This window comes from Barbus barbus, assembly GCF_936440315.1.
Source record: "Barbus barbus genome assembly, chromosome: 35".
Classification (NCBI taxonomy): domain Eukaryota; kingdom Metazoa; phylum Chordata; class Actinopteri; order Cypriniformes; family Cyprinidae; genus Barbus; species Barbus barbus.
This window is the reverse complement of record NC_136763.1, coordinates 12,162,839-12,185,564: the sequence shown is the minus strand read 5'-3', so window position 1 is coordinate 12,185,564 and position 22,726 is coordinate 12,162,839. Positions and strand designations below refer to the sequence as shown.

At 37.5% G+C, this 22,726-nt stretch overlaps 2 protein-coding genes and 1 pseudogene across 5 annotated transcripts; 2 read left to right on the top strand and 1 right to left on the bottom strand.

Annotated features, from left to right (window-relative positions):
* Positions 1–85: 85 nt before the first annotated feature.
* adnpa (activity-dependent neuroprotector homeobox a) lies at positions 86–7,177 on the top strand. Its single transcript, XM_079393651.1, has 4 exons — positions 86–440; positions 2,431–2,546; positions 2,811–2,900; positions 2,992–7,177. The coding sequence occupies exons 2-4, from the start codon at positions 2,439–2,441 to the stop codon at positions 5,689–5,691; spliced, it is 2,898 nt and encodes a 965-aa protein (XP_079249777.1). The 5' UTR covers positions 86–440; positions 2,431–2,438; the 3' UTR covers positions 5,692–7,177.
* A 790-nt stretch (positions 7,178–7,967) lies between these two features.
* On the bottom strand, positions 7,968–15,271 carry LOC306855182 (GATA-binding factor 1-B-like). 3 transcript variants are annotated; one of them, XM_079393665.1, is made up of 7 exons: positions 13,520–13,656; positions 11,618–11,825; positions 10,555–11,046; positions 10,326–10,471; positions 9,421–9,546; positions 9,027–9,338; positions 7,968–8,597 (listed from the first exon to the last, which is right to left on the bottom strand). In XM_079393665.1, exons 2-6 carry the CDS (start codon positions 11,823–11,825, stop codon positions 9,054–9,056), a joined length of 1,257 nt encoding a protein of 418 aa, XP_079249791.1. In that variant the 5' UTR covers positions 13,520–13,656; the 3' UTR covers positions 7,968–8,597; positions 9,027–9,053. The 3 variants fall into 3 exon arrangements, with proteins under 3 accessions (XP_079249791.1, XP_079249790.1, XP_079249792.1); XM_079393664.1 differs by lacking the exon at positions 7,968–8,597 and having other exon boundaries at positions 8,635–9,338; positions 13,520–15,271; XM_079393666.1 differs by lacking the exon at positions 7,968–8,597 and having other exon boundaries at positions 8,684–9,338; positions 13,524–13,655.
* Positions 15,272–19,044: 3,773 nt separating this feature from the next.
* On the top strand, positions 19,045–22,487 carry LOC306855194 (ras-related protein Rab-7a-like; annotated as a pseudogene). The gene is made up of 5 exons: positions 19,045–19,097; positions 21,536–21,662; positions 21,830–22,053; positions 22,130–22,235; positions 22,400–22,487. The product of its transcript is annotated as a ras-related protein Rab-7a-like (transcript).
* The last annotated feature ends 239 nt before the right edge of the window (positions 22,488–22,726 follow it).

Below are 22,726 nucleotides of genomic sequence, written 5' to 3'. Positions count from 1 at the left end.
CCTACTTGGTAGCCTACTTGTGTGGCGGTGTGGCTCCTTTTGAACTTTACACAAATATATGTCATTTCCGTTTGCAACTGTCGGCCATTTTGAACAGGCTGGGCTGGTGTGTGGGACGGATCGGTCTCAAAGAGAGAAAAAAGTCTGTTTTGTGCCCCGTGTTTGTACTGAATTGACACAACAGTCTATCCAAATCGTATACTAAAGAACAAGTTCACGAGGTCGACAGAAGCTGCCCTGTAGCCTGTGTTAATCCGGTTGATGACACATGGTGCGGATTCTCAGGATGAGTTGCCGAAATCCACCGGCAGCGGCGCGAAGGACTGCAGCATCTGCCGAATAAACCACAATCTGTCTCTGTCCCCTCACCCTAACTCTTCATTGGGCCTGAAAGCAAAGCGCTTGAAGGGAATTCCATGCGAGACCGTGAAGTAAAGCAGGTAATAAACGTCTGCTTTTATTTCTTTGGCATCGCTGCTTTTGTGTGGAGTTCAGTGTGAACATCAAACATCCAGTGTGGCTATGCTAACGCGCTAGCTGCATATGTGTGCATGGAGTAACAATTGTTTTGTTATCGCTAAAGTTCGTTTTTAAATGAAATTATACGTTACAAGCACTTCACTCTAATTGTAAAGTTAGTACATGCGGTCAGGACAAAGCCAGCGTAGCCAGTCAAAATAAATGAGGTATTTTTTGCTGAGCCTCTCAAAAAGGCCTGCTGTGGCCTGTATTGTCTAGTGGAGTTGCATTTATAGGAGCAACAGTCCCAGTTGCAGGGCTGCAGTTGCTGCATGCATGCATTGTATTTCAGAAGTCAGATTTATATAAGAGTGGTTTGTTTACATTCTGCAAAATCTATCACACCATTGACCCTACAGTGCTGTTATGTGTAGTGTGGTTCATTGCCCATTACTGATTATTATTGGCTTACTGTATGTCAAAGGATGAGGATGTTAAGTCTTCTGACAAGTTTACAGAACCACTTTAATAATAAATGCTCATTACATTTAGATTAATTTGTTGTTTGCAATACAACATTTGGAGTGAACAGTGACATGCACTAAATGCAGAAAAGATAAGTGAACTTGTCAAGCGCTTGTGGAAGAAGTGTGTCCTCAGCTGCTTCTGAAGTGGTCTCAGCAGATTTTTATTTTTGAGCAGGGTTTATTTTGTTTGGGCAATGCATGCACATTTACACACTGATGCCCGGTTTCACAGACAGGGTTTAGACTAAACAGGATTAGGCCATAGTTCAGTTAGGACATTGAAGTGAATTTTATAAACGTGCCTTAGAAAAACACATTACTGGTGTCCATCTTGAGACAATACAAAGGCACTGATATATTTTAAGATCAGTCAGTGCAAGTTTCTTTCAGTTGAATCCGATCATACTAGTCTGGGACTAGGCTTAAGCCTGGTCTGTGAAACCGGGGGTGAGTGTTTTGTCATTTTCACTTGTTTTTAACGCAGCATAATAATTAATGTGTTTTTGTGCATTAAAAAGTTTAACATGGTTGTATTGTTGAAAAGAATAGTATTTAGTTCACCCAAAAATGAAAATTGTAATCGTTTACTTTCATGTTATTCCAAACCCATAAGACTTAAAAAAATATATATATTTTTAATGGAACTGAGAGATTTCAGTTCCTCCATTGAAAGTCAGTTCACCTTAAGTTTTGACCGTTTAAAAATGCACAACCATTTTTGCTGGACACCTGAGAACAAACCTCACTGGTTTTTGTGAATGCTCAAACATGCCAAAATGACAAGAGCAAACCTCATTGGTTTTCATGCTTGAAGCAAACACGGGTGCGTTTACCATCTTTGATGTGCTCTATGTATGTGCATTGATAACAAGTCTAAATCTTTTCATCATATTAAGCGATTATGTCGATTCAGAAGACTTGGATTAACCATTCAATTACTTTTACAAACTATTAATGACCTTTTTGAAGCATCAAAGTTTTCCCTTAATGAACTTAAAAGGAGACTGAATTAAAATTACTTCTGTTAGTGTTTCAAAGATGAACAAAAAGGGTTTGGAGTGACATGAATGGGAGTAATTGATTATATCATTTTCATTTTTGGGCGAACTATCCCTTTAAAATTGTTTAATGTGATGTGCAATCTCATGAGGCTAATAAAAGATGGGGGCCAAGATGTTGAGATCACATGACCAACTGAATAAAACTCATTTTTATCCCTGTAACACCTCAACATTTGTGGAATAAGTTAATTATGGCTGACTGCAAAGAGAGCATTTCTACAATAACATTAGTAACTGGAAAACATTGCTTTTGCATAATGCTGCATCTATACTATATATAAGTGCATAACAAGTCTATGTTGGTCTGCACAACATAATTAGTAATTCCTGAGTGAACCTTTAACAAATTGGGAGCTGAACTAAAAATTTTCTTTTTTTTTTAGAAGAAGAAATGTTTCAACTTCCAGTGAATAACCTCACTCGGCTTAGGAAGGCCAGGAAAAAAGTCAAGAGACTGCTGAGTGACATTGGCCTTGACTACTGCAAAGAGCATGTGGAGGTGATTATTCTTGAACTGTCATTGCGAACATTCAATTCCATTCAAGTTTATTTGTATAGTGTTTTTTACGATGCAAATCGTTGCAAATCAGCTCTACAGGAATTTAAGTTTCCACAATATATATATTGCAGAACCTTAATATGTTTAACTTATGGTCAAACATCAACATCAAATTAACATCAAATCAAACTTACATCTGTTGTGTTGATGCAAATACTTAAGACTTTGCTTCACAACTGTTATTTCCTGTCCTTTTTCCTGTAGGACTACAAAGATTTTAGTCCCAGTGATTCATACATGAAACAATTTTACCTTGACATTTGTATGTGGGATCCATCCTGGACAAAGTCACAGGTATGTCAGCCACTGCAACAGAAGTCTATTAAGAAATATTTTGCATTGCATAAATATTTTGTAATATTGCTTTGTTTTTCAAATGTTGCAGGACTACAGAACAAAGCAGTTTTGCTGCTCAGATTGTCCATTTGCCTCCAAGTATTTCTCTGCCTACAAAAACCACTTCCGCAATGTTCACAGAGAAGACTTTGAGAGCCGAATCCTTCTTAATTGCTCCTATTGCACATATAGTGGGAACAAAAGGACACTGGAAACCCATGTCAGGCTCTTCCATATGCCTCATAATATGTTGCGTCAGGGTGTCGCTGGCCCTCACGGAGCTCCAATCGGGGTTAGGGACGGTATGCGATTAGACAAGCCTATGCTGGGTGATCGAAAGGAGCTCCCGGTGTACTACTGCAAAAAGTGCACCTATCGAGATAGACTGTACAACGTGGTGCGCAGGCATATTTACAGGGAACACTTCCAGCACGTGACTACACCTTACCTGGGAAGAAACTCAGAGAAGCAAGAAAACAGTGTAGAGGCCCCTGGTAACAGTCATGGGATTCACTGCAAGAGCTGCCACTTCACACCTCGTTCTTATGAAGCACTGGTCCAGCATGTCATTGAGTTCCATGAGCGCATTGGCCATCAAGTCACCGCTATGATTGGGCACACCAATGTCATAGTGCAGAGGCCCCAGGCGAACGTAATCCAAAGGGGCGTTGCAATCACTCCTGGTGTGCGTCCTCAAACACCTCAAATGAATCGCTTCAGTATGCCCAAAATGGTGGGGTTACCTGCTGGCAACCATTTCAAGCAAACTCTTGCCGGCAACTCCGTGCCTGGTCACCCAGTTCGCGTTACACTACCTGATAAAGCTTTTGTATCTGGTGTGGTCTCCCAGTCACATACAGGAAAACACCTGGGCGGCTTTGGAGTCCATGGTTCTACACATCTTAATGCCCAGTCAGCTTCTTTCTCCCCCTCATTGAAGAGTCTACCTCTCTCTTCATCTGTCCATGCTGCTACTGCCACACTGACGTCACTGCAGGCCAAGAAAGCTTCAGCCAATGCTTTGAACACCTCACAAACACAAAAGTGGAAGATTTGCACCATCTGCAATGAACTTTTCCCTGAAAGCGCATATAGTGCTCACTTTGAAAAGGAACATCAGGCGGAGAAGGTGAGGGCGATGGCTAAATACATCATGAAGATTCACAACTTTACTAGCAAGTGTCTGTACTGTAACCGTTACTTACCCAGCGACTCCTTGTTGAACCATATGCTAGTGCATGGGCTGTCATGCCCACAATGTCATTGCACGTTTCATGAAGTTGAGAAAATTGTAGCACACAAGCATCTGGCGCACCCCAACGAACCAGGGGATCCACTGATTGGTGCTCCTCTAACATTCGATCTCACACTTCAGCAAGGAAGTCCTAAAAATGTTCAGCTTATTGTAACCACCTACAACATGAAGGAGACCCCTGAAGCCTCTTCAGCTGCCAATCAACCACCACAGAACAGCGCCATGGCTAAGCCTGCAAAGATGGCTGTAAAGCAGCCAGATATGCAAACTGGTTCTGTGGTCCGAAACATGTCTCAGTCTTCTGTGTCGCAAAAGAAAGAAGTTGGGAAAACACTCTGCCCGCTATGCTTTACTATTCTCAAAGGTCCCATCTCGGACGCCCTAGCCCATCATTTACGGGATCGTCATCAAGTACTCCAAACGTTGCACCCTGTAGAGAAAAAACTAACTTACAAGTGCATCCACTGCCTGGGAGTGTACACTAGCAACATGACTGCTTCCACCATCACGCTCCATTTGGTGCACTGCCGAGGTGTTTGCCAGACCTCCAAAGGCGCCAAGCCTATTATGCCTGGATTGCGCTCACCTGGAGCTGGGTCTCTCAAACGTGAGTTAGTTACCCCAGATGCATCTGACCCCAAGAGAAGGAAGATGGTAGACCAGTCTAGGTATTACCCTACAGCCTTTGTTGAGAAGCCAGAGGAGCCGGTCGTGTTGGCACTGGATCCGAAAGGTCATGGTGACGAGTCCTACGAAGCACGCAAAGCTTTCCTTACGGCGTATTTCAATCGGCATCCCTACCCTTCCCAACGGGAGATTGAGAAACTTGCTGCAAGACTCTGGTTGTGGAAGTCCGATGTTTCGAGCCATTTTGCCAACCATCGGCGCTCATGTGACCGGGACTTTGTCACCCGCAAACCTGTTGTGTTATTTGGCTTTAACATGCGGGCAATAAGCCAGCTCAAGCATGACATGAGCTTTGATGCAAGCTGGCTGTTCGAAGTCAATGACGATGAAAAAAGCGGATTCTCAAGGACCTCAAAATTTAGGCTGAAGTCTCCTGTTGGTTTCTCTGCAGACTTCAAGGGGAAAATGCAGCCATTAAACACTGGACAAAGTAATCAAAGCAACTGTGCCTTCAAGCCATGCCCTGGATCATCCTCAGAACCTATTGCCATTGACTCTGACAGTGATTCAGAGCCAGAAGTGATGCCTATTAAAAATCTCAATCAACCAACTACAGCGATAAGGCCTTCGGTAGGTCAATCCCACGCAAAAGGGGCATTGCTGCAAGAGAGCTTCCGTTGCGAAAGAGATGTCAGGGGAAGCAGAAGTTCTCCCAGAGTTGGGCCAAAAAGTCTAGATGGCTCCGTTTCAGGTTCCAGTCCTGACGAGGCGACCTGGTCAGGTAGCATGTCTTCTGAAGAGAGCCACTACAGACCAGCAGGACGATTCGAAGTGAAGGGGAAGAAAGTTGGGTTACTTGGTAGATGATGACTTTCGGTGATTGTTCCCTTTTTGTCTATCTATCCATGCCCAGATTTGTAAGTCAGATCTTTTACCTCACATTTGGTTGACATTGAACGTTATGTTATGAACTGAGTCTGAGAAGTTAAACCGTTTTACTGAAAGTACTGTTTACTCTCGAACAATTCTGCTGTCAAAAAGCGGAAAAACTAATATACTGTATAATTTTTTTTCCAACCGATCCATAGTCCTTGGTGAGTTTTTCTTCTTTTTTTTGTATACTGTTCTCTGTATTTAATCATACACTTGTTGGAATTGTAACAAAATTGATAAAACTATTGTTTTTTCCCTGATTAAATAAAAAAGGCAATGTAATTCACAATCAAGTGCTTGGATGTTTTTTTGTTGTAAAGAAATGCTGAATTCAATTAGTATACTTTTATATTTTATAAATAATATAACACGCAGACCACTATTTCAGTGCAATATGAAGCAGGTGCTGTAATATTTATTTGAGCTTCAGAGCATTTGGTTGTGCTCAATTAGTATTAGCATCTCCACAAATAAACATCATCTGCCCTTTATAATTAATTTTGTGTTTATTTTAATCCTCAAGAAGTCTTTTTGAGTAGAACTTTTCTCAATTGTAACTTGACCGCTATCTTGACTATTGTACTTACACCACACTGCCCTTAGAGGTCACTGTCTGTAAGATTAAAGTCATTCATTAATACAGATTATACATTTACATTTACTCATTTAGCTGATGCTTTTATTTAGCGACTTACAATTGCTATACAGTATATGTCAGAGGTCGCACGCCTCTGGAGCAACTAGGGGTTAAGTGTCTTGCTCAGGGACACATTGGTGTCTCACAGTGGATTCGAACCCGGGTCTCTCACACCAAAGGCATGTGTCTTATCCACTGCGCCTTAAAACCTGCAGTCTTGTCTTAGGACAACTTTAACTTTTTTTTTGACCCACTTCAAATGTTGTATAAACTACAGTAGTCAACATGTTTATGGCAGCTACATCTTTCCAATTCGACTAAAAACATTTATTTACAACAGTCCTAAAACCTGTTTATAGTCATGTTAGCCTGACAAATGCTTAAATAAAACAAAGTGGTCTTTGTACAGACACTTAATTACATGATTAGCATGCTATCATTCTGAGAAGTATTATGCAGAATTCACACTCTCCATGAGTGCTATTGCATTCATGGAGAGTGTGGTTGCTCAAGATCTTTAAATTAATTGATGTCAGTGAGAAATATGGAACGTGCACTGATTCAATGAAATATTGATCAAAGATTTGGTAGTGGACATGTAACATATGGGGTTTGTATTTGCAAGTATTAAAGTGAGGGAGGAGAGATTGAGACACGAGAACTGTAACGGATGTCGTTTCGAATTTGCTCGACTGGTCCTGTGGTTGCTAATCTCTTGCAGTCATTTGTCACCATTTCCCCAATATATGGCTGGCCGTCCCAGCAGATAAACTCAGCGAGGACAAAACAGAAAAAAATAGATACCCACCTGCCACTCAGTTTGTAAGTTCAACGTTTCAAACTTTGTTTATGGACACACCATATATGTTAAGTTTGTTTTTAATTATCAAACACTTGATATTTGTGCAAATGTCTGTGACTAGAGAGATTTTAAAAACGTATCTGTGAGTAGTGTTAAGATTCAAGATTGAACATCTGGCAGTTTAGGCAAGCCTTTGCAAACTGAGTTTTCTGAAACCGTTTCTGATTAATGAGTCAGCGAGGGGTCAGGATTAGGTGGTGTCCACAGATGTTCATGGTTCCTTGTGAGACGTGATCTCCACACTTGCACCTGACTAATGATCAATCATGCAATGATTTGCCCACAGAATATGCAAGTATGCAAATAAATATGTATTTCTGAAATTGTCCCATGAAGTATGCTAGTTCATTTTAGGGCCTTGCTGAGGAACAAAAATTGCAGGTGCTTGAGTTATGTTTGCAGTTTTCTTATAAAATGCAAAGATACAACTCACCCCTAAGGCAAAGATAAATATTTATTTAAATTTCAGAGATGCTTTAAACATTTGCAGTCATTATTTGGAAGCTGATCCCATTCAAGGTGGTTAAAAGACAGTAAATGTGATCTCCAGTGATGCTGTGTTAGAGGGTCAGTGTTGGGAGTATGATAAGGTATCATTTTCACAGCACTCTAAACTGAACTGTCCCAACACCTTGCATTAGCGAAAACAGCAGTTTTTAAGTGTTAATGCTAAAAGGTAACAACTGAGTATATTCCTTTTTTTTTTTTTTTGTATGTGTAGGTAACAGAACACACAGATCAAAGGTCATTGTCAACTGATGTCCAGGAATGTATTCCTACTAAACAAGTGCATACCTACAGAAAATACTTAATTAACAGTCAGATCCAGTGCATACTCTAGCAGTATGTGTATGTGGACACAGGCCAATTGTTTTTCAGCATATCTTGGTTCTAATATTCTCTGTGAGAATTTCAGTGCAGGTGCAATTATTTTGCCAGCATCTGGGCCGCATGGCCTGCAGTTGCGTTATGTACACAGATATAACAGTTTTTCCATGTGAGCTAAATTTAGGACCTGGCACAAGTGGAGCCTTGGTTAAATGCTTTGTCACCCTCCGCCAGCTTTATGGAAAGTGTTTTATTTGCATGTTCATGCTCCAAAAGCAGATCAATTGTTAAAGCCTCTGTGGAGTGGATGAATGGACAATGACACTATTATTGCATGGCTGGAATGACACAAAGTCCAAATAGCGAGCTCCAAACCACAAGGTCTAAAACAGTTTGCAATATTTAAATACATCACCACATTGAAAATGGTCACCTTTGATGGTTAAACTTCTAAATATATAAAGGTCAACATGTAACGTTGTTTGGTATCAGTGAGGGGTTACTTAAGCTTGACTGTAGGGGCAAATCAGAAAAAAAAAACACATTGATAGTATTAATCAGTAGGCTATGTAATGGTATTGAATGTGCAATATTTCATTAATATATATTTTAATACTTCTTTAAATTAATGAATGTAAAATGTCTCAAAACCTCATTTGATTACAAGGCATTTATTGAACGTTTCAAAATAAGTCATAGTATTATTATAGCACATACAATAAGCCATAAAATCATATTTACATTTGTCATTATAATATAGCTGACAGTTTCAGTTTTACTGTTCCACTATTTAAACTACATGACGGGTTCAAAATCACTGGCAAGCTGGTAGATTGCGACTGTTATGGAGCAGCTTTAATGTATTTTCTCTTTACTTAAAAATGTGATGGAATGCATTTATGCAAGAAGTATGTTTACTATAGGTAAACGTAATGTACATGCCTCGTTATGGTCCAATAGATGTTTCCTTCACACTAATGTGGGCATCATGCCAGAGTTTGGGTGGTGGATGTAGGGCAAATTTGGAGAGGAGTGCAAAGTGGAAGGGGGCAATAGGTGAGGGGTGTGACTGTAGGACAGGAGAGGTCCTGGGTTCAGAGAGTAGGGTCCTACATGCTCATCAGGAGGTGTGATGTGAGACATGTCAGGGTAAACCTCTGAAACTGTGCTCTTTTTGCCCTTCTTGTTTCTGTTAGACACCTTGCGATTCCGTGTCTGTATTCCATCCTTCTTCATAGTTAAAGGCCTGTTGATCTGCAAAAAGACATAGCAGAGATTTTAGGTTTGGCAGTTCCTCGTTTTTTCCTCTGATGAATGTATGAATGTGTGCACTCACATTGTGCAATTTAAAATAGAGGCCGCAGGCGTTGCACACAGGCTCGCCGCTAGCATTGCGTCTCCACAATGTCGTAGTGCTCGTGTGGCAGTTGGCGCACTGTGTTCCAGCGCGTTTGCTGACAATCTGACAGAAGCAAAGTTTATTGTCACTAAAATGTGTAATCACCAGATAATGATTTAATAATTAAAAATAATTTAGAAATTATCAATAGTGAATTACACAAGGACTATAAGTATATCTAACTTACTTGGATACATACAGTACACTCATACAATAAAGCAGTAAATACTATATAGGAAATCTCAGCTATGTGATTTTTACATTGTTGTAAACAATATTATCGCCCAGTGATTTACTGCATACATACAGTACACTCACATAAAGTAATATATAGAATATACCAAATCCCAGATATGGGATTCTTTATATTGTGGCAGGAATGTTTTATCAAACAGTTCTGTATATAAAGTTTGATGTACTGTATGTTATATATGACTTTTCACATACATACAGTACACTCATCTGAAGCGATTTATACTATATAGCAAATATCAGCAGCCTGATTTTTTTATTTTGTTGCCAAATTAAACTATATTATCGCCCAACTCTTTATGTAAAGCTGCATACATAAGTATACATACAGGATATTCCAATAAAGCTATATACTATATAGCAAATCTCAGATGCTTGATTGCTTATAGCATTGCAAAATGAAAACTATATTACCGCCCAGCTCTAATCTGCTAAATGCAACTCTAAAACATGAAGATATTGAGATATTATAAACCATAACTTAATGATTTTATTTGAAAAAAGTGTACTTTGAAAATTCTATATAAATAATAAATAATTTTAACTCGACATGGTATAATCACAAACTATCACCTTTTTTTTTTACGTACCAGCCTCTTTTTTGGTCTGATGAGGGGTCTGTTCTGGCCGTTCATCTTATGGTACAGTCCGCAAGCATTACAGAGGTAGTGGCCCGTCCCATCTCGGCGCCACAGCGGGGTAGCAGTGGCACCACAATTTACGCATTCACGGTCCTCTGTCAAATTCAAAAGTAATTATTATGCTGAGTCATGCATGATTTTAACTTTCTTCAATCAATTCCAGAGTACATTTACATACCCGGTGGCGAAAGTCTCATCTTGTTGCGAAGTTTGGGTGAGAATGATGAAGGGCTCATCCAGGGTCCCGTGGTAGAATAGAGCGCCGCTGAACTATAGTCCTGTGACGTGGTCATGTACGACCCGTATGGACCCAGCATGTGTGAAGAAGGACCGTACACACCTCCAGTGGCTGAACTCAGATTGAGAAAGCTGCTTCCGCCTCCACCAATGGGACTCAGGCGCTCCGCTTTCAGGACTTCCTGGAGCCTGGGACTTTCCTTCCCATCACGACTCTGGGACGGGAAGCCCTCTTTGGGGGAGGTGAAAGATGGGGTAGTGCTGTTTGAGTAGATGGACATGGAGGTGTGAGGGTGGAGAGGCATCTTTGTGAATGGGCTGCTTGCCCAGACAGTGGATGTGGGGTTGTAGGAAGAGTTTAGAGAGTGACCCGCCGAGTTGTCCAGCCACTGGATGTTTCCCAGAATTGATGGAGAGGAGTAGGATTGGCGAACTATTTCAGTGGATTAAAAAATTAACACATTTTGACTCAAATAGAACACAATATTGACTTAGTATAATATTATATTAAACAGTAATAGTTTTGAAAGATGTGTTTAACAGTTTTTGCGCATGAGGTGACAATGTAACAACATTGGACCCAACTGGCTTTTAATGTATGGACAAAAAAAACATTAAGACATTGTGTTGCACAGAAGGCCCTACAAATCTGAAACAAAAACTACCCTTTACATTTGTATAAATAGAGGTTCTTTATTGGCATCTATGGTTCCATAAAGAACCTTTAATTTTCATGGAGTCTTTTCATGTTCTGTAGATTAAAATTGTTCAGCTGTTCATCGAAACTTTCTTTGCGTAAACTAAAATGTCTCTTTTATGGCATGGCTGCAAAAAACCCTTTTGGGAACCTAATTTTTGAGTGAATGGTGCGAGGAAACCAGCAAAACAGTGGTTCCATGTTCTTCCTGAGCTTTTATTAAATTTACAATACCATTTGATTAAGGGTAGTGATGGTAGTGACTCCACATTTCACAATCTTTTAAATGCAGCCGTGAGAATCTCACCTGGACTGTGTCTGTAAGACGACGAGGCTCGGCTCTGTCCGCTAGTGGAATAATACGATGGCAGTAAGTCCATCTCAGAGCTGGAGTAAAAAGGCTCATCATCTTCATCGGGTGGCAGTAAACCAGGCTCTGTGGTGTAGTTTGCCAATTGGTCTGGACTGATCAGGCTGGGGGACACCCAACGAGACTGCTCGGATGAGTTCTCCATCTTTCATGTGGAAAAAATAATGTTCAGACTTGCTTACCAGTATAGGAATAATTATTAATTAATTTTAAAATTCATTGAGCTATTATTTAAAATGATGATTGCATAATTAATGTTGACAAACAATATTATAAATTAATAAATTCAAAATTCTATACAAAACTTTTTCTCAATCCTTACAGCTGAGCAACTACCATCAAGATGAATGGGAATGCTAACAGATAGCTTAATAGGTATTGTAGACCCCCTTGGTCAGTATAATACTTTAATAAGGTATCTAGGCAGTGTGGTCTATCACACTTCCCTTTAAAAGGTCCTCATTTGACTGTGGCAAAAAGTCAGCACTAAAAATATATCAGCATGTCTGAATTTCTCAAAAGGCATTCATAACAGTTAGCATTAGCTCACAACAACATTTACTCCCTTAGGGGAATTGACTATTAAAAGATTAACAGAAAGACTATTGACTTTGAAAAACAGAATAACTGTCGCGCAAGATCAGTATTGATTATATGTTTGTCCTGCAAAATAGTATTTTAAATTTATTTTCAGTCTAGAACCATCTTCTTTTTTTTAATAACATTTAAAAATGTCTAAATCGATTAATTTTTCTATTGCTTTAAAGGAAGTTAACCTCAGAATTGACAATGTTGGAACATATTTTCTTGTCATTTCGCTCAGTCAATTATGTTATCACGAGCAGAAAAACAATGTAGTTGAGTGATTATGAATAGCATCATATTCTCCTGTGATAACTGTGGCTTATCATGTATTATTATAATAATCGAATTGTGAATCAAAGCGCAAATGGCCCATTTTACCAGTGAAGACACTTAAAGTTACATGTAGGTCTAAGAAAAATGTCCTTGCTTTACAAGTAGTTATAGACTAATTTACAAATATATTCATATAATATTAAACCTATTAAAATTTTATATTTAATAAGAGTAGAATTATGTTAATATATGTATCATTTCTTTGTATGTTTATACAAGTCAGTTAAAACAGGCAGTAACCCATTATTATATATATATATATATATATATATATATATATATATATATATATATATATATATATGAAGCGTTTATTTTCAAAAACAGATAACTCCGAGGGTTTTTATTATGTTATCATGTGTTTTTATTGTGTTAGTTAGCTGTATTGTTTTGGTTATTTATAGTTATTAACAATTAAAATGCATTTTTAATAAAATGGGGGGGGGGGGGGGGCAAAATTGGAAAATTTTTACTTGACTTTAAGAAGTAACATCAGCTTCTTTCGTTTTCTTTTTTTATTAAATTATTGTTGCAGTCTAGTCTCTTAAATACAAAAAAACAGTAATTTGCTCATCTAACACCATTTCAAAATGTGCTGGTTTTAATAGCAAACAATAATTGCAGATATATATTTGTTAAGAAAAATGTATTGCAAACAGCACACATGTTTATATGTTAATTGCATGATTAAATTGGTTGTCTGGATACTAAGATCTAGACTATAACAAAATATCCTACATATTAGAACCAAGTAGATCAAATTTTTGGAAAATATTAAAGATGTTTTAATTTAATATTTAAATATATATATATAGCCTACTCCCTTCTATATCTAAACACAGAAAATAATTTTGTGCGTATAAAGCCAGGTAATGTGTTGTGAGACACTTTTACTGGCACTTTATGGAAGAAGTCACTTACCTACAAGTGATGTATGGAGTATGGTGTTTATCAACTGAGTAGATTCACACCGCTGCACAGATCATGGAGGGCGGCTGGAAAATGAGAGTGTACTGGTCCTCTGCTCACTTGCTTATCTCCTTCAGTCTTTGGGAACTAGTAACTTCATTTGAAATTGTAGGGCACCAATGGGTGGGGTTGGGGTACTGTTTTGGACACTCCTACCATATGGCCAGTTTTGAATATATGGCAGATCTCTGGCTGACACAGAAACTAAGTATAGACCAGTTTAACAATGGTGGTTTGTATAAATATTCTTGGCCATTATGATTGTGTATGATCGTCGATAACATGATTTTGAACAGAAAATGATTTCCTATTCAGATATCACAATCAACTTTCAATAAGTTACTGAGCTTTTTGTTTCACAAAAACGATTTTAACAAGACAGCTGTTATAAGGTTTACACCAATAAGAATTTTATTTTTATGTAAAGCTGTGTGACCTAGAATAACATTAGTAAAGTCCAGTAGTAAATTTTACCAGAATATTTTAAATATTCTGGTAAAATAATTTTTTACCAGAAATCCATATACTGTTCCACACTACAAACCCGAGGTTATATGGTTATATAACATTACCTGGTGTGTAAATACAGAAAAAGAGGCAAATCTAATCTTCATTGTCTGAGAAAATCCCTCAGAGCATATGAGAAACCCTAGTTTACAGCAACCATAAACTTATCGTTCATATGATTCATTCACTGTTCTGAAAAATTCATAGAACATGTAAGATCTCTATAGCACTTACATAATTAATATAGGAATTAAAACAGCACAAAGAAGTAACAAAGACTATTCCAAATGGAAAGGTGACTATGAACAAAGCAAATGAAAATGCAAAAGCACTTTTCCCTGGTGCAGCTCAGCAAAGAACCGTAATGCAAATAAACTCAAATGCTGCAATCATGGTCAGAGATACGGACGCAGCATGGCCTGCCTGAGCACAGGACTTAGACTGTCACTGTCATTTGACAGTCAAAACACTTTCAACTTCCCTCCACCATTGTGCATTTATAATTTTCAGGGAAACTGGGAAGAGATCCAGAGAAGCAAATCCTTCAACAAGGGCCAGTTTATTGATTTACATAGGGCCCCAATTTAGAACTTCATGTAGGCCAATACCTTGTTACATTAGGATAACTCCTCCAAAATTTGATTTACTCACCCTCATGTCATTCCAAACAGTTTGATCCGTTTTTCTTCAGTGGAACACAAAGGGAGTCGTTTTCCATTTAATGAAAGTGGATGGTGACTATAGGGCTGTCACGCTGCAAAAAGCGAATAAGAACAACATAAAGCACCACAGAAGTAGTCCATGACACATTTTGTGTGAGAAACAGGCCCAAACTCATCATTATTCATCAAATTTAGTTTTAAAACATCCATTGTCAGCATTCACTTTCACTGAATGGAAAACAGTATAGCTTGGACATTCTGTTTACAAAAGAAATGATGGTAAATTATTTGTAAGTTAACTCTAATTTTAAGAACAAACCAATGAATACAACATGACTTCATTTCTGTCCTGAACATGTTGTAAAGTTACAGTATTTGTGGTGACAAGGCATTGTCTATTGTTCTATAAAAAAATAAAATGAACTTTTGTAGATGTTTGGATCTTCTCACAAAAACTAGACTGCCAAACAGAAAGAACTCTATAAAAAGAGAGAGAGAGGCAGTGTTGAGGGATGTGGCTGGTGGCTGTGTGTGTGCTGGCTGCTGAACTGTGATAAGAGGTTATCAAGATTGGAGTCGGAGGCTGGGGAATCGACCAACCATGACACTACATGAACAAACTCACTGGAACAGTGACACCCTACAGTGGTAGTCAGACAACTTTCTCTTTTTCACGCACACATACACAACGTACACATTTACTTGGCTAAATGAGGACTTATTTTAGATGTCTATTTCTATATGAAGCTATTAATATAGACTAACTGAGCTCAAATCAGTGAATATGTTTCTCATTATAACACACACAACACACATCCATAAACTAAACTAAAAGAAATGTAATAAATAAATAGTATACATGCATACATACATTAAAAAAATTATGTAGATTAAAAAAAAACAATATACAGCGTTTAAAAGTTTGCTGTATTGTTTTTAACCCCATTTTGAATATGAAAGACTCAAAACAGTTTCTGACTGTATGCATATCTACACACTACTAAGAGTTTGGGATGTTTGTTTTGCTATTTGAATATATTTCAAAATGTAATTTATTCCTGTGATATGAAGCTGAATTTCCAGTATCATTACTCCAATCATCAGTGTCACATGATCCTTTAAAAATCATTCTGATAATACTAATGTGGTGCTCAAGAAACATTTCTTATTATCATCAATGTTGAAAACTGTTTTTCAGGATTCTATGAAAATTGAAAAGAACAACATTAATTTTAAATAAAAACTTGAATGTCTTTAATGTCACTTTTGATACATATAATGTGACCTTGCTAACTAAAAAACTGACCCCATAATATAGGTCTAAAAAATAACTAATTAAATTGGTCTCTAAAATAAAATAACTTGGTACAATTGTGTGCATGCAACACACTCTTGTGCCATGTGTTTGCAATCCAAGGTTTTGTTTAGGGGCAATGTGACTGACAACAGTGACAGTGCACTTCTGTTAGTACAATGATATACATTCCTGAAACCAGGAAGTTCTCAGATCCAGGTGCAAAATACACAATGCCCGTGTGGATCCATAAAGATGCTTCAGCTGGTGAGTGACACAAGACTCTGTGGGAACTGTTACTAGTCTGGGTGGTGTGGGGGCCGGGGCAGAAAGGCCAAGAGGTTGGGGGTAGGTGTAGGTTTTTGGGGCAGCACTTCAGTTCCAAGGAAAGAAACTTCCATGAAAGCAGGCCCTTATCTCTGCCTCACACAGCCAGCTGAGCAACTCAGTGTCATGAGGTACAGCTCAAAGGACCGCCTCTCTCTTTCTGCCTCGACTTCTTATTTTTATTTATATCCACAGTTAGAATTAATTTGTTTCAGGTCACATATGTAAGTGTTATTGCCAACAAGTAGCTTTATTCCCAAGTAATGACATATCTCATCCTCAAGACTCTAAAATCATTTCTAGCCAAAAGTCTTATCCCAAAGATAAGTCCGAGTGAGAGAACATAGAATGCTTCTTGTCTATGGGTTGCAGACTGTAAGAGGATATATCACACTGAAACAATTTCTAGTCTGTCCCTCCTCACACCACTGTACTTCATCCACAACATAATGAATAAAGCTGTTAATTCATGACGTCAATTTGTAGGCCAACCCAAAAAGCTATTTACCAGCTATTTACTAAATATAAGTATACATTTCTTTAAAAAAAAAAACAGAACTTGGTGACCCAAGTTTTTTTTTTTTTTTTGACATTTGACATTTGAGTGACTGTGTAATTTATGTACAACAACAAAATGTGAAATTATCTTAATGTTATGATATTTGTGTGTGTGTGTGTGTGTGTGTGTGTGTGTATCACTTGAATATAATTCATAGAGAGAGTGATGAATGGCATGTAAGACAGAGGTGAAATTCTAAACTTTCAAAGAAGAGGATGTCTACCTGACCGCAAAGCCACAGCTCCCATAAGTAATAGTGTGACTCAAAGGTACCAGCTAATTTTGAATGTGTTTTGTGAGGTAAATTAGTCAAAACCACGTTTCAGTTGAGGAGAACTGGTCTCAGTATTCACTGTTACAACTTACAGTTTTGGCCTCCACACCCTTAACTGACACAGAACAAGACACCTCCCATGTGAGGACCTCATAGCAGGTCCTGCCAAATGTTTGCCTCTATATTTTGTACTTTGAAAGCTAAATGAATGATTAAAAGCTATCCTTACAAAACAGTACTGTGCTGGTACCATGGTATCATATGTCTACACCACTGTACTTAATATACTGTACTTGTATACTAATATACTGTACTTGATATATAATATGATACTGAATTATTATTAAATGTATGATCAGAGCTGGGTAGATTACTTACAAATTGTAGTCCATTACTGATTCCAAATTATATGACCAACATTGTAGTTAGTAACGTAATCCATTACATTACATATTTTAGGTAATATAATCAGACTATACTTTTAGATTACTTTTGACCTAGCTCGTTTATTACATTTATTTAAATTGGACAATCTTGAACCATATTGATATAAAAACAAAGAGTAAGAAAATATATTCCTTTGTTATTAACAACATAAAGTGCTTTAAACATTACATTAGCCTAATTCAAGGTTTCCCAAACTGGGTTTCCTGAAGGATCCAGAAGGAACTGCAGGGGGTTCGTGATGAAAAAGCTTAAATGAAAAAGCTTTAATGAAAAGCTAATAACTGAATCATAAAAATGTCAAATTAAAATAAATAATTTTAAAATAACATCGAAATAAAGTGCTTACTAAAAGATCTAGACGAACACTGCAATAACTCACGGCCTAGGCCTATGTTTAAGTCATCTGAGGTCATTTTCACTAAAATCGATATGAAACAAAAGACCAGCAATGTGATAGCCTACAAGAGACATTAAAAACAGTGCCATTTAAAACAAATTCATCAGATCAAAATTGAACTAATTTTGCTCATTTTCAAACAGCTTTTAAAGTTCATTTTGAATCTGGAAGTTTTTTTTTTGCTTGTTTTTTTAAATCAAAAAGCCCTAAGAACTTTATCTCTGTTAAATGAATTTGATGTTTGTGATGTCCTTCAATTTTAATTCCATCCTTTGTATCAATTTATTTTTATAGCGTTTTTTTTTCTATTTGTGCTTATACAATGGTAAAATTGTGAAATAACTAATTTAAAAAACTTGCTGAATATTGTAATTTTGAAAGTTCTATTAAAAAAAAAGCGCCATTTCATCTTTTCATTCATTCATACGCTGATCATGGATGACTGCGATTACCCAACAGCTGCGGCGCTATTGACCAATCAGAATTGTCAATAATATAATCATCTTAATTAGTGTTAATTCCCGCATTTGCTAATGCATTTTTTATTTCAAGTCATATTCGAAAATCGAATATATAAACGATAGTATATTTCTAAATTAGTAGGCCTATTAACCTACATAAATAAATGCTGAGAAATTGTTCATTGTTAGTGCAAGGTGCAAATGCATAGATGCATAGGCCTACGTAAACCTTCCAAACTGTCATTATTGGCCTACTTTTAAAAATGAAGAGCAAGGCTATATGACGATTATATTTTCAAATAGCAGAAAACAGCCCAACAGGCGAAGTCTAACATTTTTAATAGCCTACACCAACTGTTTAGTTTAGCAAGGCGTTTGTTTACGTTGCACTGCTAAGGTGGTTAACCATTACCTATTTTGCTGTGTTTTCTTATGGATCCGTGATACGAACAGGACATTACAGTCTGAAATGCAGAATGAAGAATTGTTGTCTGAGATGAGCTCCTTCATGACCTGCTTTCATTGAAAACAACTTTGGTTATTTTTATCATGACAGAGTGGAGCAAACCTCACTTGAAAGTCATTCTTATTGGAAACTCTGGGTGAGTGTCTGTCTTAAGACAGTTTTGATGGTAAATCTACTAGTGAAGCATGTACATGTAGACCCACATGCAATTCTCATAAAAGGCAATATGAACAACTTTTCCCGTATAGTCCAGAATACTTCTGTAAGAACAACAAAAACACGAATGCCACCATTTGGTATCACTATGACTATAATTTTGATGTTTCTGAAAGAATGTTATACCTTTATTCACCGATGTTGCATTATATTGACTTTTTAAAAAAAAACTGTACATACATTTCAATAATTTTTCAAAGGATTTTAAAGGACAGTAATGGCTACTGAAAAAGGGGCTTGCCCATCATAAATAAAAAAATACCCTACATTTAAAAATATATATTAATTTTTTTTTAAGTTATTTAAAACTGTTATTATAAATATTAATGTTTTTGGTTGTACAACCCGAATTCCGGAAATGTTAGGACATTTTTAAAAATTTGAATAAAATGAAAACTAAAAGAATTTCAAATCACGAGCCAATATTTTATTCGCAATAGAGCATAGATAACATAACAAATGTTTAAACTGAGGAATTTTACAATTTTATGCACAAAATGAGCTCATTTCAAATTTGATGCCCGCTACAGGTCTCAAAATAGTTGGGACGGGCGTATGTTTACCATGGTGTAGCATCTCCTCTTCTTTTCAAAACAGCTTGAAGACGTTTGGGCATCTAGATTACGAGTTTCTGGAGTTTTGGTGTTGGAATTTGGTCCCATTCTCGCCTGATATAGGTTTCCAGCTGCTGAAGAGTTCATGGTCATCTTTGACATATATTTTGTTTAATGATGTGCCAAATGTTTTCTATAGGTGAAAGATCTGGACTGCAGGCAGGCCAGTTCAGGACTCGTTTGACCATAGAACACTTTCCACTTTGAAACAGTACATTTTAAATGAGCCTTGGCCCACAGGACACGATGGCACTTCTGGACCGTGTTCACATATGGCTTCCTTTTTGTATGATAGAACTTTAGTTGGCATCTGCAGATGGCACGGAGGATTGTGTTGACTGACAGTGGTTTCTGGAAGTATTCCTGGGCCCATTTAGTAATGTCAATGACAGATTCATGGCCAAAGACCACGGGCATCCAACAAAGATCTTCGGCCATGTCTCTTATGCACAAAGATTTATCCAGTTTCTCTGAATCTTTTGATGATGTTATGCACTGTAGATGATGAGATTTGCAAAGTCTTTGCAATTTGACGTTGAGGAACATTGTTTTTAAAGTATTCCACAATCTTTTTACGCACTATTTCACAGATTGGAGAGCCTCTGCCCATCTTCTGAGAGACTCTTCCTCTCTAAGACATCCCTTTTATAGCTAATCATGTTACAGACCTGATGTCAATTAGACTTAGTTCACACTGCAGGTCTTAATGCGCAGATCAGATTTTTTGCTGAAATACGTTTTTTTTTGCGCTGTTGTTCACATTGTCATCTAAATGCGACTGTCATCAGTCTCATGTGTGAACCAAATACGGCCCTGAAGTGACCCGCATGCGTAGAAGAAGACGTGACGTCAGACACAGGGCACTGTGTTTGCGGAAAAAAAATGAATGCTGCTCGTGTTAGCATGTGTTTAGCAATTTTTAAGTTAATGTGCAATCGGAGCCTAAATAACGAAGTGATATTATTGTCTATATATTGTCTGCCATTGTGATTTTAATCCTTCTGCCTCCTCCAGCGCAGAATTGTGACGTCTGTCACATTTCAATGACGTAAAAATCGCATGAAATGCGACATGGTTGTTCAGACTGAAGTTGCATTGCAAAACATCGGATATGTATCTGATTTAGGACTACATATGACAGTGGCCTGGTTTTGATTTGAAAAAATCGGATTTGTGCTGTTCAGACTGCCATAAGAAAATCAGATATGGGATTTGGGCCACTTTAGCCTGCAGAGTGAAATAAGCCTTAACTTAATAAGATGCTAGATGTTCTCGCAGCTGAATCTTTTAAAAATGTCTTGCTTTTTCAGCCCTTTTTTGCCCCCGTTCCAACTTGTTTGAGACAGCAGGCATCAAATTTGAAATGAGCTCATTTAGTGGATAAAAGTGTACAACATTTCCGTAATTCGGGTTGTATTTTGATCAGTTGCTTCATTACAAAATAATTTTGTTTGAAAAACATTTCAAAATGATTCCAAACTTTTGAATAACACTGTATTTTGATCCAAAAAACAAAGACCAAACTGTTAAACAAAATAAAGAAGTACAGAAAGAAACTAAAAGCAGTGTTACTCTCTAAACATGGAAAACCTCAACAGCTGCTGGTGTTTCTAAACATTTTGGAACATTTACAGAGGAAGCTGGTTCTGTAACTCAGTGTTAATGCAGTGTATTGTGTATACTAGTATAATTTCACAGTTAATTCTCTGGTTAGAATTGCTGTTTCTTTTTTTTTTTTTAATAGAGTGGGAAAGTCTTCATTTATGACCCAGTTTGTCCACCATCGCTTTACTAATTTGTATCGTGCCACAATCGGGGTAGATTTCCTTACTAAAGAAATCACTATTGATAAAAGATCAGTGATTCTTCAGGTGAGATACATTTATGTATGCTAAACCCCAGTTTTTCAAAATGAAACCAACATTCACTTCATGTCATACACAGGATCCACTGATAGTTTTCATTACAGTAACACAGGTTACACCGAATAGGGCTCTACAAACTGTCATGCAATAATACACAGCTGTTCTTGCACCAGATCTGGGACACTGCAGGAACAGAGGTTTCACTCTTTGGGTACCACACTGTTTCGTGGAGCTCACTGCTGCCTTCTAGTGTTTGATGTTACCTCGTCCGTCTCCTTTGATGCACTAGAGTCTAGACATCTGGAAGAAAGAGTTCTTGGTGCAGGCATGTCCCTCGGACCCCTCTGCATTCTCTTTCATAGTGCTTGGCAATAAAATTGACTTGGATTATCGTGAGGTTAGTCAATATTGAATTACGAGCTATAAAATCTAATGACTTTGCTTAATAACTGATAGCAGGCTTTGATGGAAAGGTGTCCCCAAGCAAAGCCAAGCAGTGGTGCAGTGAAATCGGAGCTGAATATTTGGAATGTAGTGCAAAGGAAGACATTGGCGTGGACACGAGCGGCCCTGCAGTATGTGAGTGCAAGCTGTCTGTATAAACAAGACTAAATCAGGATTTTTAACAAATACTTAATTTCGTTTTTAATCAGACTAGCCAGGGATAATTGAACATTTCATACTTCACTTGTACCAAAAAAGCAGCAGTATTAAGTTAGTTGTTTGTGCCACACTTTCTACAGCTCAAAAGTCACCAGGTGGAAAACAGAGAAGACATCCAGATTACACAGAAACAACAGGAGAAGCCAAATAAAAAAATGTTATTGTTGAAGCAAGGACAAACGCCTGTGCTACTCTTCATTGAAAAATTGGAAAAATGTCAAAAAAGTACAAAGCTCAGTTTTTTTTATTTTTTTATATATCTAGTAAGTATATGATTGTTTCACCAAGAATTTCAAGTCACTAAGAATTTTTCACATTTTTGTGAAATGTTTAAACATAAAACGTTTCTTGTCACAAGATTTCTAGTTGACAAAAATGCTATTTTCACTTACTAAAATTTGCCATTT